Genomic DNA, 18,334 nt, shown 5'->3' on the forward strand with positions numbered 1-18,334 from the left:
CGGAGCTATACTTGATGCTCAAGCTGGGCTCTTGCAAACCCGCATCGCTGAGAGGGATGCGGAGCTCGTTCTCGGGTGTACATCGACTCTGCCTACCGAGCAGAAATTTTAACTTTGTGATGCGCTCGCGCAAAGCAGTAAACTTGGAGCTTCGTGATGTATATAATTTTGTTTATCCACTCATAAAGCACTTAGCGGAAAAAACGATCAAAGATTTTTGGGACTGAGTTTGCAAAACATCAATCCCTCAAAATGTTACGTTCTCTGGGAATGGTCCTATGGTCCATTGAATGTATTGTTGTGTTGTTGTGTATCATAATATTGAATGAAAGAACCGTGCATCAATCAAAGGCCGTGCGTGCTCTCTCCGAAAGCATAACGAAGCTCACCGTTTCACCGAGTCCATCCCGAAGTTCAAAATGTTGTTTGGTGAGCGGAGCCGATGTAAATCATTCCTAATCCAAGAACGACCCCGCATCACTCATCGTGATGCGTGTTTGTGGAAGTCCAGCTTGAGCATCAATCTGAGTTCGAGCTCTTTTGCGCTCTTTGGATTTGACATCATTGCTCTTTATATGTGAGGGATGAAATAGCTCACGATAAATGAGCATCTATACGGCATAATCTGAGTTCGAGGAGTTTAGGCAAGCCTGGTTCGTGGAGCGGAATCGACGGAACGATTGGTTCGACGGAGAGTGTCAAACGGTTTTGAACGAGAAGAACGCAGCGCGGGCGGCGATGCTGCAGCAAGGAACCCGTCAAAATGTGGAACGATATACACAAAAGCGAAGACAGCAAACCCATCTTTTCCGCACAGCTAAAAAAAGTAGTGTAAATTTCCTTTACTATGATGCACATAAATGGAGCGTCATAAATCATACAAATTTACATTATAAATCGTGTAAATTTATGAGACATGTCATGCAATATTCCATATATTGTATGCAACTTTCCACCTTTGTTTGCAACATTTCTTGCAAGCTGCTAGTTTACGTGAAAAGGAAGTTTACATGCATGAATGTTTGCATGCATGGATGTTTACATCACCAGTAAAATTCAGATTTTTTTAGTGTGCGGGATAAGAAGCGCCGTCTGGAAGAGCTGGAGTGCGAAGAAATGGAGCAGCTGTATCGTTCTCAAGAAACACGCAAGTTTTACAAGAAACTCAACGCATCCCGCCAAGGCTTTGTGCCGCGAGCCGAAATGTGTCGGGATAAGGAAGGGGGTATCTTAACGGATGAATGTGAGGTGATTGCAAGGTGGAAGCAGCACTACGATGAACATCTGGACGGCGCAGAGGCGGAGGACCAAGGTGGCAGGAGGGATGGCTTCGTCGGTAAGGATGCTATCCGACAGCTTAAGAACAACAAAGCAGCTGGGAAAGATGGCATCGGAGCGGAGCTTATCAAAATGGGCCCGGATAAGTTGGCCACTTGTCTGCACCGACTGATAGTCAGGATCTGGGATACAGAACAGCAACCGGAGGAGTGGAAAGAGGGAGTAATATTCCCAGTATATAAAAAAGGCGACGAACTAGAATGTGAGAACAATCGAGCGATCACTATTCTTAACTCGGCCTACAAAATGCTTTCCCAGATCATCTTTCGCCGTTCATCGCCGTAGCAAGCAGTGGAAAGTTATCAAGCCGGTTTTGTGGACGGGCGATCGACAACGGACCAAATGTTTACGTTGCAGCAAATCCTCCAAAAGTGTCGTGAAAATCAAGTCGCTACGCATCACCTATTTATCAATTTCAAGGCCGCTTATGATATTATTGATCGTGAAGAGCTATGGAAAGTTATGGACGAGAACGGTTTTCCCGGGAATCTGACCAAACTGATCAGGGCTACGATGGATGGTGTACAGTGCTGCGGGAAGATATCGGGTGCGTTATCGGACTCGTTTGAAACTCGCAAAGGACTTCGACAAGGCGATGGTCTTTCCTGACTCCTGTTCAACATTGCGCTAGAAGGTGTTATGAAACGTGCAGGCTTTAACATGCGGGCACGATCTTCAATAAGCCCAGCCAGTTCATCTGCTTCGCTGACGACGTGGACATTGTCGGAAGAACGTTTCAGGCCGTGGCGAAGCAGTACACCAGGCTGAAACGTGAAGCAGAGAAGGTTGGATTAAAGGTGAATACGCCGAAGACAAAGTATCTGTTAGCTGGAGGAACAGAGCGGGATAGGACTCGCATAGGCAGAAGCAGGACAATCATCGACGGAGATGAGTTCGAGGTGGTGGATGAATTTGTGTACCTCGGATCATTGGTGACGTCGGATAACAACTGGAAGTCGTGCTTACTACGGACTCCACTTCACCTCCGTACTAAATGTACCATGTACAAGACGCTGATAAGACCGATAGTTCTGTACGGACACGAGACGTGGACGATGCTCGAGGAGGACCTGCAAGCACTGGGTGTTTTCGAACGACAAGTGCTTAGGACCATCTTTGGCGGGGTATGTGAGAACGGTGTATGAAGGCGAAGAATGAACCACGAGCTGGCGCAACTTTATGGCAAATCCTGTATCCAGAAAGTTGCGAAAGCTGGACATGTACGATGGGCGGGAAACGTTTTAAGAATGCCGGATAACAATCCCGCAAATATGGTGTTTGCCTCGAATCCGGCCGGTACAAGACGAAGAGGAGCACAGCGAGCAAGGTGGTTAGACCAGGTTGAGCAGGATCTTGGAAGTGTGGGACGGTCAAGAAATTGGAGACAAGCAGCGACGGACCGAGTGAATTGACGTAACATTCTGATGCAGGTGCAATCCAGGATAAGTAAGTAAATAATCTTAACAGGAAAATATTTGTTATTCTTTAATCTAACGATCGATTGCAATACATCTATTGACCATGTAACATTTACTGAAAAAATATAATACTTGGAACACATTCTCTTGGTCCTGTATTATTGTCTATGGGGATAACGCCTAAAAGTATGTAACGCTTCATATAAGACAGCTGCGTATATTTAGCTTCGTTTATTGACCGTTACGTTATCAATAAAATAACTTATATCCTAAGCACCGAAAAAAAAACGTTTAATCATCGAACAGAATCGCTGAAAAAATTATTCCAAGATGCATTTAGCCATATTTTGAGGGTATGCAATAATAAGTTAGAAACAATTGGGCTCTGAGGCACATTCAAACATGTTATTATTTGGAGAAAAATACCAATTTACGAGTGTTTACCAATATAAATTGCTGATGAGCTCTGGAAATGCTCATGAATCATATTCAAAGGTTTTCTTGAGGAATTCCTACTTCCCTAATTCCTACTAAACCGTTTTCAATCTCGTAAAAACGCAAAATAACAAAAAGCGCGTGCTTAGCTGTGCAAGAATTGGCAAATTACCCTATTTACATTTTTATTATCTTCATTCACTTCCCGGGAAATCAAATTTTTATCTCGCGAATCCTAGGATGATGAAGTAACTTATTGGCTGAACTATATCGTTGGGACGAATCTCTCGTTCCTTTTTTGAATAACATGGTTCTGCATGTTACCATGCTTCTGCGCTAATTTTCCTTCAGATGTCACTGCTGTTTTTAATGTTGCAGGAAATTACGCATGCACTCAGTTCCGTTAGTTGTTACCAGTGCGGCCAAAATATGTATGGTATCTCTACATATGCAGATAGATTAACATCCGGAGTCCCTCCTTTCTTACATATTCGAAGACAAAAATGCATGCTAAGGTCTACCCCCAGATGGGAAACCTAATTGCATAAATTAGGGTTCCAACATTTTTTCAGGGCTAGGTACTAGGTATGTAGCCTGTGAAAGGGCAATCACATCTCGTATGGCATCAATATACAGGGCATGTTTAGACATTGAGCTCGTGAGAGAAAATTTTCGCTATTGGATTTGATTTTTTTCTCTCTTAAAGTGGGTCAAAATGTATGGTAGAATACTGTTTTTATTTAATTGTAGCTTGTTGAACGATAATATCCAAGAAGAAACTAAACAACAAGTCTCTGTCTGATTTCTGTCGTTCACTTTTTTGTCCTTGCATCGAAGCGAATTATTCCTACTCTTCTCAATTTATATATGGGGTTCTGATTATGGTGTTCTTATTATGGTGTGTTCCAATTATGGCGTATGGGAAGCCCATAGGCCATAATTGGAACGCACCTTAATAGAAACGTATAACCATACCTGGTACACCAGAGTGATGCAAAATTTGAAATTTTCGCTCCACAATACTTAAACGATTCCAAATCGGATCCTGACTAACCTCTCAAAATTTGAACCCATTTGGTGAGAAACTGAGATGGCACAAACCATTTGAAGTTTGTATGGGAATTACTATGGTAAAACCAAGATTTTTGTTCATGTCTATCTAATAATTCACCATATCGATCTACTTCAAAAGCTTTCAACTTTACTTGTAGGAAATTTTCTCAGCTACAACTTTGCTGCAGACTACTTTTTGATTAAATGCAAGGATCGAAAGTTATTAATGGTTCAATGCACTGATGTCTTATGATCATGCTCAATCAACTGCTCAGTAGGCAACATTGGTGTTTCTGGGGCGTTGAATAGGACACAAAAATTATGGCTACTATGTCACACTGCAAAATACAGTGTTGCTTACAGAGCAGCTGCTTGATCATGTCATAAGTTTACCAATCTCTTAAATAATTAATAACTATTTCCTGTCTCGTTTTACATCGAAACGATTGTAGCTGAGAAAATTTTCTATAAGAATAGCTATCGAGCTGTTTTGCAGCTCAATATGGAAAAAGACTAGAAGGCAATGAACAAAAAGTTGAGATTTCCCATAGTAATTTACATGTAAACTTCAAATGGTTTGTGCGAAGTCTGTTTCTAACCAAATGAGTTGTAACTTTTGGAGGCTAATCACGACCCGATTTGAAACCATTTAAGCACTGTGGAGCGAAAAAGTCAAATTTTGCATCAGTCTACTGGTACACCCACTTTGGAGGTTTTTATTACTTTCTACCAGGAACAGCGCCATCTCTATGGAAAATGGCCAGATGATATGATTCTCTCTAGCTGGCGTTGACGCTCGTGAGCTTTGCGTCCGAAGCGTAAAATTAGAATTAGGAATAAGAGGGAAATTGTGCAAACTATTATAGGTGAAAGGAAATTCATAGGGATTTTCAGGAGAATTTCAGAATATTTCTTAACAAAATTCTTAGACCGAATTGCCCGAGCGGTGAATCCTAAAGAAATTCTGAGAAGAATTCTGAGCAATATTCCAAAGGGATTTAAAAGAGAATAATGGAGGAAAATTGGAGGCCTCAGATAGTCTAGTTAGTTAAGGCACGGTTTTATCAAGGCGACAGGTACGATTCACGGCCTCGTCTAGAAAATCCTTCGGGTTTGAAAATTATCTGGGAATTGAATATTACTGTGCTTGTCCAACATTATACAAAATTGATGCGTTAGTTGGCATTGCGTCTCTCTCTACCTGGCTTTGACGCTCTTACTCGAGCTATGCGTAAGAAGCGTACAAAGCCAGGAGCAAGATGAAGAGAAATTTTAGACTAACTTTCAATATTTTACTGATGAAAATTCGATGAGTGTTGTGAAAGGAAGTTCCAGTAAATATAAGAGTATAGTATATTTAGAGTACTTAACAATATGCGCCTTAAAACAAAATGCAAAAACCTTCATACATTTTGTACAAGATTTCTACATTTTTTATGATGCAAACTGCAAATACCTGACGATTTCTACTACCGTCTGGAAAAACAAAAACACTGTACGTTCCCTGGAAGGGTGGCGTGACAAATATTCTTGGTGATTCAACTGTAGAATATATGGGAAATTTTAAATGATTGAAAGCAGACCTAATGTAAATCAAACCAGCGTAATTAGTGCATCGAGATGCAAACTTCAAGCTATCGCGGTGACTCATTTGCAGACTCTCTGGATGGTGCATCGACTGGAATTACAGGAATAAATTGGTGATAATTGATATAGTGATCACCTATACTGACTGGCCAGCAAGTTCACTTCTTTCAAGAATATGGATGACCGTATCGATCGATTTGTTTGTACAAATAAGTCCAACCACGTGTTGTAGCAATGAATTAATCATCAGCGTTCCACCACCCCAAACAAGTCGCAATTTAACCGCGCGATAACAGGTGCATTCTACTGGTTTGCAAATCAAAATCCATCGATCTGGCAACTTTGAAGTGTAGAAAGCTTTGTTATGGCTAGGCAATACAATAGATAAGCGATCACTCGTTTGTAACGATGGGAAGAAACCACCTCCGCCCCACTATGATCGCCGCCCCCGAAAAAGAAAATGACCACCAACCAGTCTAGCAAGTTCTACGCTACACTGCCGCCGCAGCGCAGTTTCCCATTGCGGTGCACACGTTGATTGTAATGCAGTTGTAAGCGGGCAGCAGTGTGTAGCAGCACAAAACCAATCTCAACTATGATGGTGCGGTGCGGTTATACCTATAGTTTGCACAGGTTTGCACGTTTACAGAACTGGCAGACACCGTGGCGGCTTCAGTGTACCGCGTCTACGTAGATGCGGGCGGACGAACGAGTTGTTTCAGATCGGAGCGGAAACCTTTTGAGGTAGCGTGAAGGAATTTTCCACGTAAATATATAAAGCGTGGCCGCGGAAAGAACCTCACGGTTTGCGCGCGCAAACGCTCGCCGATACCAGAACAAATGCCCCAACGATTTTCTCTCGCTCTTGGTAGGAAATATGTGTATGCAGACATGAGTGGTGGAGTGCTAGAACCGCCGCACAAGGCGACACGACGTAGAACCGTTACGGAGACACGATATGCCTAAAGGCGATCGGTTAAGTGGATTGATTGATTTTAATGAATGTTGGTGAAACTTTCCGATTACGGTTACTGGAAGTTTTTTTTTGGTTTTCTCTAGGGGGGAGATGCACTTTGAATTTATTGGGATATCCGAACAAATTGATACAGATCAAGACGGAATTTTCAAATAGAGCAGTTCATGGCCAAATATCGAAAACATAAACAAATTTTAGCTTTTACCTCTCAGAATTCCATGAAACTTCGCATAGTTGTTTGTTAGGTGCAATGAACCAAGTTTGTGCTGGAATTCAGCCATTGTGACTCACGTCTAATTTTTCAAAATGGCGTATTCGATATTTTTCAATAAATCATAGCATGAAAACGGTCCATCTAATTGAAATGACGTTTGAGACAAAGTTGTAGGAAACTTTTTCTGGACTAAAAAATATGTTTTCTGCATAAAAACAAAAACAATTATTTGTCCGTTAGCGTGGAGCTGCTCTATTACCGAATCTGCTTTTTGTAAACAAAGACTCAAACGTCAATTAGTTAAAGCACTTAGCACGCCCATGTCAACTAACACCACACACTAAGATGATTGCAAAGATTTCTGTGAAATTTTACCGAAATCTCAACAGCTGAACGTTCGTTAAACAGTTCGGTGTTTTTTTCACAGTTTTCGTTTAATTTTTCATTGAATATCTGTGACAAATTACAGGAAAACTCTTAAAAATCACCGAAATATTTACCGAACGTTCAGCAGTTGAGATTTCGGTAAAATTTCAAAAAAAATCTGTGAAATAATATTAGTGTGTGTGCCCCATCAGGTAGGGAAAACATACTCAATAAAGGGTGTCTCACATCAAATTGCATAACGGAAAAAAATGCGGAAGAAAATTACCAATTGGGTATTTTCTTTTGAAAATTTGGGTAGAAGTAGTTTAGAGTGTATTATTTACACTGTATTTTTATCGCTGTTACGCGAAAAGCAACGTCGCGAATTGACTTTGCGCAAGCACCTGGAAAATCCTCAACTCTCTCATCGGGACATCCGAAAACAACTCGGAATCGTGCAGTCAACGGTGAGTCGTGTGATTAAATGTTACTACGAAACTCTGAGTATCGAACGGAAGGAGAAATGCGGTCAGAATGGATCAGGATCACAAGCGCGTCGTGAAAGCGTTTAAGCGGAATCCCAATGCTTCGATCAGGGATGTGGCCAAAAAGTTGAATCTGTCCAAGTCTTTCGTTCAGAGAGCCAAGGACCGGAAGGGACTGCATACGTACAAAGTGCAAAAGGCTCCAAATCGTGACGAACGACAAAATACGGTGGGAAAGTCACGGATCCGGAAACTGTACACCCAGATGCTGACGAAGCCTCATTGTCACATCATTGTTGATGAGACTTACGTCAAGGCAGACTTCCGGCAGCTTCCGGGGCTACTGTTTTTCACCACCCAGCACAAGTTTAATGTTCCGGAGGAAGTAAGGAAGCAGAAACTTTCAAAATTTGCCAAGAAATACATGATTTGACAAACGATCTGCTCATGTGGCAAACGGAGTGCGCCGTTCGTGACTACCGGGACTGTAAACGGGGAGATATACCTCACGGAGTGTCTACAGAAGCGTCTGCTTCCTCTGTTGAAGCAACACGAGGGCCCTACGATCTTCTGGCCGGATCTAGCTTTGTGCCACTATTCAAATGTTGTCCTGGAGTGGTACGAAGCCAACGGGGTCACTTTTGCACCGGAGCTAAAGGCCCATCGAAAAATACTGGGCTATTATGAAGCAGGCACTACGGAAGCATCCCAAATGTGAGGAAGGCATGAAGAAAAATTGGGTTTCGGTTCAGTAGAAGCTGCAGCCAGATGTTGTACAGAACCTAATGAGTGGAGTTAATCGTAAGGTGCGAGCGTACGGTTAAGGTATTGAAGTTGAATGAAATAAATATGCCACACGCTATTTCAAAACTACCCAAATTTGGGTAGAATCCACCCAGATCCGTCAAAACCGAACCTACCCAAAAATGGGTAAACTGTGTTGGGAGTGACAAGTTGACAAATGAACAACATTGACATCAATCCGATCGACGTTGTTCATTTGTCAACTTGTCACTCCCAACAAGGTTTACCCATTTTTGGGTAGGTTCAGTTTTGACCAATCTGGGTGGATTCTACCCAAATTTGGGTAGTTTTGAAATAGCGTGCAAAAGCTTACTAATGGGTTATATTTTATTGTCTGACAGTTTGAAAAGGATCGGTCAACTAGGTAATTTCTACAGCGTTTTTTTTTCGTGATGCAATTTAAAGTGGGACACCCTTTATTATGGTAGTTGAGAAAGATACTCAATGAATATCAATATCAGACTTCAGGCGAACATTTATATGATAAATAAAGTGATGGAAAGTAGAGGAAAACTCTCTTCACCCTGAAGTACTTTATTATGCATGCTATAGCAAAAAACGGATAATCATTTCAACAAATTTGATCAGGAAATTGGCCGCAACTTATCGCCCTCCATCCGCAAATTTAAAAACAAACAGAACATTAATCCACCATAAACTGGCAACGCAGAAGACCACCACCAAAGGCCCCCGCCAGCGAACAGCGCAGACAAACCAGAGCCGCCCGAAGCAGTTGCTGGCCCGCGTTGATTAAGATCGCGTCATGAGAATGAAAACAAATTTAACAAACAGGTTGGTAGGTTGGTTGGCAAGTCAATTGCAAAGCCGGTTCGCTGCCAGCTCAAAGGTAAGGTGTAGCACTGCCTGCCTGTGTATTCATTATATTGTAAGGTAGGTGGGAGCAGAGTAATTGATGAAGACGTGAATGCCGACACGGTGGAAACTATCAAAAAGTGCAGATCGCTCCGACCGACCGTGCTGAAACAGCATCAGGAAAGAGGTTGCGCAGCAGCTCAGGCAAAAAGGATGGAACCTGAATTTGTATTGAATAAGCAGAGTGAGAGATGGAGGAAAAGTCCACCGCCGCCACCGCCTTCACCAGACCGACCGATCAGAAAAACCGAGTCCGAGGCCTCACGCGTGGATTTCTTCTGGTCTTATCTCTTACATAAATTTCCAGTTCTGGTCACTTCTCTCCCAGTCCCAGCGCTGCTGCTGATGGCGTGCGGGAGCTTTCTTGCTTACGGTCACCCCGAACCGTGTTCGCCGTTTTTCCTTGTTTCACTGGTTTTGGTTCAGTTTGCCTCTTTTCAGAGTTTTATGTATGTATATTTTTGCATTCATTATCTGTTCGTACACGATCGGTGTGCGCGGTTCTTTTTGTCGATTTATGACTTTTTGATCGGTCAATCTGGGCGATGGCTTGTTTGTTGGTCGTCGGTCGATGGCTGATTTCTCAGAACTACCAAGGGAGTTTAAGCCGTTGGGGGTCACCATAAATTTGTACCCATGCCATGGCCGTGTGGTGTCGGCAGTCCTTGTGCCGGGGGATAAAGTTACTTTTGTCTGTTCACTCGATGCGATGCGATGCGAGTTTGGCAAAGGACTGGGAAATGCAAAAAAAAAGAACCTTAAGGATGCTGTGTTTGTTTTCGCACACACGACGACGAGGCCACCCGTTGGGTTTATTGTACGGAGTTGGAGAGCGCTATCGATGTCCCAAAGACAGGAGAACTGTGAGAATTCTGTGCCCTTTATAAGTTTACGATGGGGTTGGTCTTTTGATCATCGATCACAACCGATCGAAAGCTCTCCAGTTTTGTGCGTTCGAAATTCTGAATTCAAAACTGGAGAAGACATGCAGATTTTCTATCATCTATATTTTTGCTTTGGTTGTGAGATGAAATTCTGAATTCAATTATTTAAATAATAAAGCTCTACAATTTCCAACCAAAACTAAGTGAAAGGAGATTCCTGCAATGCATGGAGCTCCTAAAAAATAAGGTTTCTTGAGTGCATGGAGTTCTGAGAGTGAGTTCTTAGATTTGGAGAGCTCTGGATTTTAAGATTTTTATAAGCTCTTGATCAAAAGAAAGTTCTCATACAACTAATATATGCTGAAGCGCCAGAAGCTTCAGCTCTGGTAGACGTTGGACACCAGAACTTATAGAGTTCTAAGAGTTACTGGAGATCGAGAAGTCTCAGAAGTTCACAGAGTTTCAGGAGGTTATTCTAAAGATCTGCAGGAATTCCATGAGTTCTGTCAGTTTTGAGAGGTCGGGCGGTTCTTAATGTCCTGATAGTTCATGTTCATGTTCTCGTGATAGTCTGGAAAGCTTTTGAGTGCTACATTTCCATGAATTTCCCAGGATCTTTATGGGTTGCTGAAGTTCTACAAGTTTTAGAAGTTTTGAGCGTTTTTGCAGTTCGTAATGTTACAAGAGCTCAACTGCTCTTGTAGTCGTAGAGTAACAGTTTTTTTTAATTCCCATGAGTTATTAAAGTTACTGAACTATTGAGAGTTACTGTAAATTTTGAAATTTTTCATGGAGCTGTAAATTTCCGTTCTTATTAGGAGTTTTAAGCCTTGAGGGAGGTCTTGTAGTTTCTGGAGTTCTGAGAGTTCTTCCAGTTCTATTTTTTTTTGGAATTCTACTGTTCTTGTCATAAAAGCTTTCAAGTTTTCACAATATTGAATTTTTTTGTATTTTGAGAACATAGAGCTCCTGTATGCTGGAAGTTTTGAAATTTCCTGCTGTTCTAAGAAAGGCTCTGTCGGTGAAAAATATTTCAAATTTGGCCCTTACTACGACTCCAACCTTTCATTTTAAAGGAATTGTTTAAGTGCGAACTCTCAGTTTTGCACCCCATGGCTCTTTCACTTTTACCAAGCCCTTATCACCTTCCATAATAGTAGTCTTAAGGAGAAATAGATTTTTTTTATTATTAATTTATTTGATAAGGCTCAATCGAATTTACTTTACAGAGCCGAGGATTCTTGTTCACTATACAATACATCTTAAAACTATAGTGAAAAGGTACAACACAATAAACACTTCATCTTCAGCTATCCAATAAGCCTCCTCCATCAGAACGGTATCTGCTTCCAATCGTTTCATTGTATGGCAGTATCGCCATCGGGTCAGAGCGTTTCCATTGCAGAAATGGACGCAAAACGTGGTCATCACTTCCTTGGTCGTCGGTCGATGGCGCATAACGAAACGGTTGCTTTCCAAAGTCGACGATGCATCGACCGAAAGAACTGCTGATGAAGAACAATGAAGAGAACCACATAATGGTTGCTGCCGAGTAAACAGACGATCGCGTGACACACATTGAGAGTGGCCTGCTTCTGTCGACAGCCGAGTGAACACTGAAGGAGAAATAGATATCACAACAAATTTTCACTAACTCAGCCCAGGGATGCTAGGTGCATTAAGAAAAAATCTTCAACGATTTTGACGAGATGCCTTCACATGTCGTCACCGCTACTTTTTTTTAAATTTTCGGGTGGGCGAAGTAGTTCATGTTCAATATTTCAGATTTTTCAAACAGAGTCTTCCCAGAACTTCAGGGACCTTCGTAGAGAAACTCGTTAATGTTAAACTTCTTGAAAGTAAAGGAAACGTTGTAGAATTTCAAGGAACTTCATAAACCTTCAAGAAACATCGCAGAACTTTCGAAAACTTCGTAGACTGGACTGTGCAGTAGGCCAGAACATTTTCTAGAAGTGCAACAAATTTTATAGAAGCTCAGCAAACTTTGTAGAAGCTCAATGAAATTCATATAACTTTGTGTAGAGCTTCATCAAGATTTGGGGGAATTTCGTTGACGTTCATGTTTTTTATTTCTGTAACTACATTAGGAGCTTTTTAGATATTGCGAGGACATCATAGAAATTCAAGAAAGTTAATATAAATTCACGGAACTTCTTAGAGTTTCAGATAACTTTGAATCAATGTTGGGTGCTTTGTAAAAATCGGAAGAAGCCTTTACAAGTTTCGGACACTTCGCTGAAGCTATGGGAACTTTGGTTGATTGTAAGAAAATTCTCAAAAGTTCTTCTTTAAGCTTCAGGGCACTTCTTAAAACTTAAAGTTATTTTTTTTATCTAGTTCGTACGCGATTGAGCCTTCCAAATCGCGTTAGCTTTACAGAGTTGATAATTCATTATTCATTGTTTGTAACAAAATTCACTTATTTCTAAGTCTAGAAGGAGTTGGGCCAAATACCCGTGGCTTACCCGAGGTTGAGGGGTACATTGTCGCAGGATAGAAGCTTGGGGGTGGAGATTCGTTGTCGCAACAAAGCGTTGTCACCAGTAAAAGCAACTAAAAAGACTACTTAACTTCTCCAGACTTTTAATAGGTCTTGAAATTCCGTAGAAATTCTGGAAACATTGTTTAATATCAGGAAACATCGTAGAAAATCAGAACAAAAAAAGTTCAGGGAGCTTTGTAAGAGTGCAGCAACCTTCATAGGGATTTTGAGAGCTTTGTAGAAGTCAAGCAAATTACGTAGCGATTCGGGGAACTTCGTAAAACTTCGTAGAAATACAGGGATTTTTTTTAGGATCAATGGACTTGAGTTCAGTCAAAATTGTAGAAACTCAGTGAACTTTGTAGAAGTTCAGGAAATTTCGCAAAATCTCAAGAAGTATCGTGGAAATTTAGCATTCTTCTTAGAACTTTAGGGTTTGCATTGGAATTTTTGGAACTTTCTTTCGCTCAGATGTTTAGGAAAATTCGTAGAACAGGTTCAAGGCTTTTCCTGATGCTTGGAGAAAGTTATGGTTGTTGTGAGGTCTTGGTCAAATTGACAGAACTTAAAACAAAACATTTTGAACTTGGAAGAAGTTTATGAAACTTCGTAGAAGTTGCGAACATTTTCAAGAAGTAAAAATTAGAGAGCTTTTTCGACGTGCAAAGAACATTAGAGAAACTTTCCGCCCATCAGGATTGTTTGAAAGGAAAACCTTTGCTGCTGATTGTGGTGCTGGATCCATACAATAATTACGCAAACAAGGAGAGAGAGAATGTTTTTTATTTTAGGGAAATGAACCACCATTATTTGAATTTTTCTTATATAGAGGGAGTGTTTGAGGTTGTCTTAAATTTTCTCTACATAATGGAGCTGATTCAATTCACCGTTAATCTGGTAGTCAGTGTTTAAGCGACTAGAAAGTGAGTAGAAAAAGATGGACATGGAAGTTCAAATAGCGAATCGTCTACAGCAGCTTAAAATAAACTGTTATAAATCCTTTCTCGCACCTGGCAAGAAACAAACAGGGACTGTATTTTGGGTAAAACAAAATAATAGTCCACAAAATCTATAATGTTTTTTTTTTCTTTGAGTTTCAGATCAGAACACAATATTCATTCGCTCTAACTTCAACTCCTCAGCTCTAGTATCAGAATTTCTCGAAGTTACTAAGCCATCTTTAGGTTGCTAGGGGCCTTGAAATTCCAAAAGATGATTGGGAATTCGTTCACGAAATTCCGATGGTTCCTAATGCTTCAAAGAGTTCCGGAAGTCACTGGAGCTCCGAAGATCTCGCAGTTCTGGTAGTAAAACCGTACCGAATGATCCAAAATCATTTGGAACTCTAAGAATTCTCGGTACTCCAAGAAGTTCCAGCAAAAGCACTGGTAGTTGTAGGAACTTTGAAACGACCTGAAATGTTACCGGCTCTGACTCTGATTCTAAGATCACAATATTCATTCGCTCTTACTCTAATTCGTCACCCCAGTTTTAAAATTTCTTGAAGTTCCTAAGCTTTCTTCAGGTTGCAAGAGGCCTTGAAATTCCGAAAGCTCATCGGGATTTCTAAAAGCTCAAAAAGTTCCGATGGTTCCCAAGGCATTGAAGAGCTCCAGAAGTAATTGGAGTTCCGAACTTCTCGCAATTTTGGCAGTAACAAGCGTGGCATCCACTCACTGCTCCACTCCCCTGAATGCTCCAAAATCACTCAAACCTGTAAAAATTCTCGATACTCCAAGAAGTCCCAGACCTGCTAGCATTAAGTTCTAAAAGCTCTCGTAGTTGTAGCAACTTCGAAAAGACCTGAAATTCATCAAATTTCAAGCCATCGCAAAACTCCATGAATATCAACAACTCTACAAACTTTCAGTATTGTCAGAACCCCAGGAACCAAAATTTGTGGTTCTCAGCATACTTGGTTAGTTCACCGAGGCTGCACCTGTCAGTTTTTATCGCACCTGTCAGATTTTTTCATGAACCCCATGTTTATTCGACTGATGAATGTTCAAGAATCAGCGTGACGAAGAAATTAAAACATTTAACTTAAACTGTGTTTTGAACAATCTTGTTGAGCAGCGTGGTTTCGGAAACCGCGGTTTTCGTGAACTGGTACGGTTCACCACAGTTTTTTGAGCATTTATCAGTTGAATAAACATCGGATTCATGAATAAAATATTAATTTTAGTGAACCGTGACGAAATTTGTCTCGCAGGTCTTCACTACCTAAGCCTGGTTCTCAGCGGGGATTCGGAATCCTCATATATCCCAAAGTAGTGAGAATATTTTAGAAACACATGAAACCATTAAAACTTCAAAAACTTCCCGATGAAAACGATGCACTGGAAACACATCAGTTCGGTACTTTGAAAGCTTCTAGAAAGAAAATGTACTAAATGTTAGTACTCCTGTACGCCCATTTCTGAGACTGTTGACTCGTACTCTTCGGAAGTTTCCTGTAGCTCTCGAAGCACGTGAACTTGGGAAGTTAAGCACTTTTTCCTATTCGCCGTATTTGTTGGAATTTCTTAGAATTTTTCTGGTATAAAGAAAGAGAAGACAGACAGATACGCGTATTTCAAACAAATCGTATGTATGACATCTAAGTCTGATCGACTTCAATAAAACGCACAATACGGCAAATGCAATTAAATTACCGTTACTACAGCTAATTCAGTCTTGTCCGTAGTGACTATTTCCAACTGTGAGACTGTTGGGTCTCCGAGAAAGAGAGCAAAGCAAAAGTTAATTCGTAAAGAAAGTAATGCTGCGATTCGTACACCAGTTCATATTCGTGAAAAGGTAATTTAAAACAGACGATCTTGAAGGACCATGAGCAGTGATGGCATAATCATCAACAAATTGATATTTTTCCGCTCTCATACGCTCTCAATATCACGCGTAATATTGGAGTAAAATATCATGCTTGATATTGATTTTACAAGCTCCTTTGACATTGCGAGACTATTCAGAACGTGTAAAGTTGAAACTGAAAGTTGAATCGACGCAAACATGATTCCGTTGCATCTCGTTCTCTTAGAAACAGAAGGTATAATAATGCTATCTCTTTTTACTCTTCACCGATGGCAGACACGAGAAGCAACTGCTTCCAGACGTTGTGAAAGTTTCGGAAGCATTCGGGTGTAAAGCAAAAATAATGAAACTCAATCTCACCACAGTTTGGTGAAATTTGCATCTGGTGAATTTTGATAGCTTGATGTTCCGAGCATTCAATATCAATTGCAGTTGTTTGCTTGTTGATTTTTGTCTACGAAAATCAAGCATGATTTTGATTTTTGGTGAGATTTGATTTTTTTTTTATATTTTCCCAACACTGATCTTGATTTTAACTTGACGTAGGGTTTAGATTCATGAGATCAGCTTTTACTTTGCTTGGGTACGTTTGATTGACATCTTGCAAAACTGCCAATAAAAACACGATAAAACTTTGCTCTACCTGGTGTTATGGAAGTAAAATAAGTACTCATTGAAGGTTTGTCATTAGTAAAGGAATCTGAAATACAATCATTATGTTTAATTGTTTAGTACCGTTAGTCAGTAGCAAACTATAGGAAATTAGTAATGTTAGGACGCAATTATCGTGAAAACATTATTCAGCTTTACTCACTTGCAGAAGGACAGAATCTGTGGTTCGCGGAACAACGAATAGCAGTCTTCGCATATCCGATCCAGCCGGTAGAAGATCGCTTTGTTGAACTGTCCCTTACACTCTATGTCGAAAAACGAACTGCGCTTGGCGACACTGTGATGAGGTAACGCTACGGCTGCCAGGGGTACCAGTGCGATTATAAGTGCCAACGAAAACGCTAGGTTGCGGGAACACATCTGAAAAAGAGACAGCAAAAAAAATAGCAACATTAAAATGCTAGTCGATATGGTAACATTTCTATTCGGATACATCAGATGAGTTGCTCAACAGAATTGTAAACAACTAAGAAAACAAGCAAAATTTATATGCCTGACAACTTGAAACACGCGCTGACCATCTTGATTAACGGTGTTGCTATTTTGCGAAATGATGACAAATGTTGGAGGCGGCGGCGGCGGCGGCGACTTAACTGTCTCACAGGAGCTGACCAAAAAAATGTGACTAATATCGCTGTCCTACACACGTTTTTGCATGTATATTGTCATTGGGTTTTCCCACCCGCTAGTCTCGTGAGACCTATCAGAAGCAAATTTATTGCATTGCCGTTATATTTGTTGATTTTTCTGCTGAAAATATACAGGTACAATTTTCAGTTTTGCCTCAATTTCAGAATTGCTAATTTATTCCCATAAAAACAGACATCATCCATGAATCACCCAGCTAATTGCACCCATAAACGTATTTAAGACCATGACGATTTTTTGGAAGATTCGACGAAATCGTTTTCGAATAAATTAAATTTGATCATTTATTTACAGCAATCAAAACCAGTCCTCGAAAAGTCGTTCAGTCATCCATAAAACACCTGGACACAAACAAATGACATGTATAAAACTTTTTTCTCACCGTGCAAGCATCATCGAAAGAGTTGCAACATTTTGCACTTTTTTTTATATATATCACCCGAATCCCCCAGCAGCAGCATCAACAGCGAAAAGGATCACGCCACGGCAAGCCTCCCCTTCTCCGTCACACTGCTTGTTTGGAAAGCGAGAAAGTCAACCAAAATAAAGAAAGAAACGATCACACAGCACCGCCCGATTGCGGCCATTCCACCGTGGGGGGAGAATATAAATGAATGAACGTGCTATACGTTATTTAATATCTTAATCTTCCAATGCAACTCAATAGGCAGACGGACGACGCGGAAGGCAGACGAAGAAAGGATTTAGCGAACATGGCTACATGGATGGGCGAGTACCACACCACACACCGGTGCAACATCGCGAGCAAGAGACGCGACCTGCCAGCAGCGGTGTAGTCTACGAACATTCGATCGACCGAGGCAGGCAGCATTTGAGAAGGAAGGGGCGACAAAAATCGGAAAGGCTATAAATAAACCACGAAATGAATCTGTTCCACCTTATGGGAAACTCTGCTTGCGGGGTGCGCCGATTTGCGCGTGCAGAGGAGAACGGGGACACAATTGGTGGTGGTCTCCTGGTGGACGACGTGAGATTCGCATTTCAAAAGGATAAGCCGCCCGACCGTAGTCACTCCGTCTCTCTTTCTCAATCTCTACTTCTGCGATCGGGAGGTAGAAAGAATGAATGGTTGGAGAAACCTGATGTCACTTTTCGCGTGTAACTGGTGGGGTGGAGTGGTACTTTGTGTGGAGTAGAAAAAAATGCACAATTTTATTTAGGAAGCCTATGTGTAATACGAAGCTGATGTTCATCATCTATAATGTTGAGTAGTCAACCTGCACGAGCTCTGAGATCAGACTCAATT

At 41.0% G+C, this 18,334-nt stretch overlaps 1 protein-coding gene across 5 annotated transcripts in view; it reads right to left on the reverse strand.

Annotated features, from left to right (window-relative positions):
- Positions 1–18,334, reverse strand: part of ITP (ion transport peptide) — a 101,856-nt gene that overhangs the window by 6,762 nt on the left and 76,760 nt on the right. For all 5 annotated transcript variants that reach the window (XM_065219511.1, XM_065219513.1, XM_065219510.1 and 2 more), the window contains exon 2: positions 16,562–16,779. In XM_065219511.1, the coding sequence (XP_065075583.1) occupies positions 16,562–16,779 (218 nt within the window). The remainder of the gene's footprint in view (positions 1–16,561; positions 16,780–18,334) is intronic.

The sequence above is a fragment of the Ochlerotatus camptorhynchus genome, unplaced genomic scaffold (assembly GCF_037179485.1).
Source record: "Ochlerotatus camptorhynchus isolate MF236.1 unplaced genomic scaffold, CSIRO-AGI_Acam_v1.1 ptg000105l, whole genome shotgun sequence".
In the NCBI taxonomy this organism is placed as follows: Eukaryota; Metazoa; Arthropoda; class Insecta; order Diptera; family Culicidae; genus Ochlerotatus; species Ochlerotatus camptorhynchus.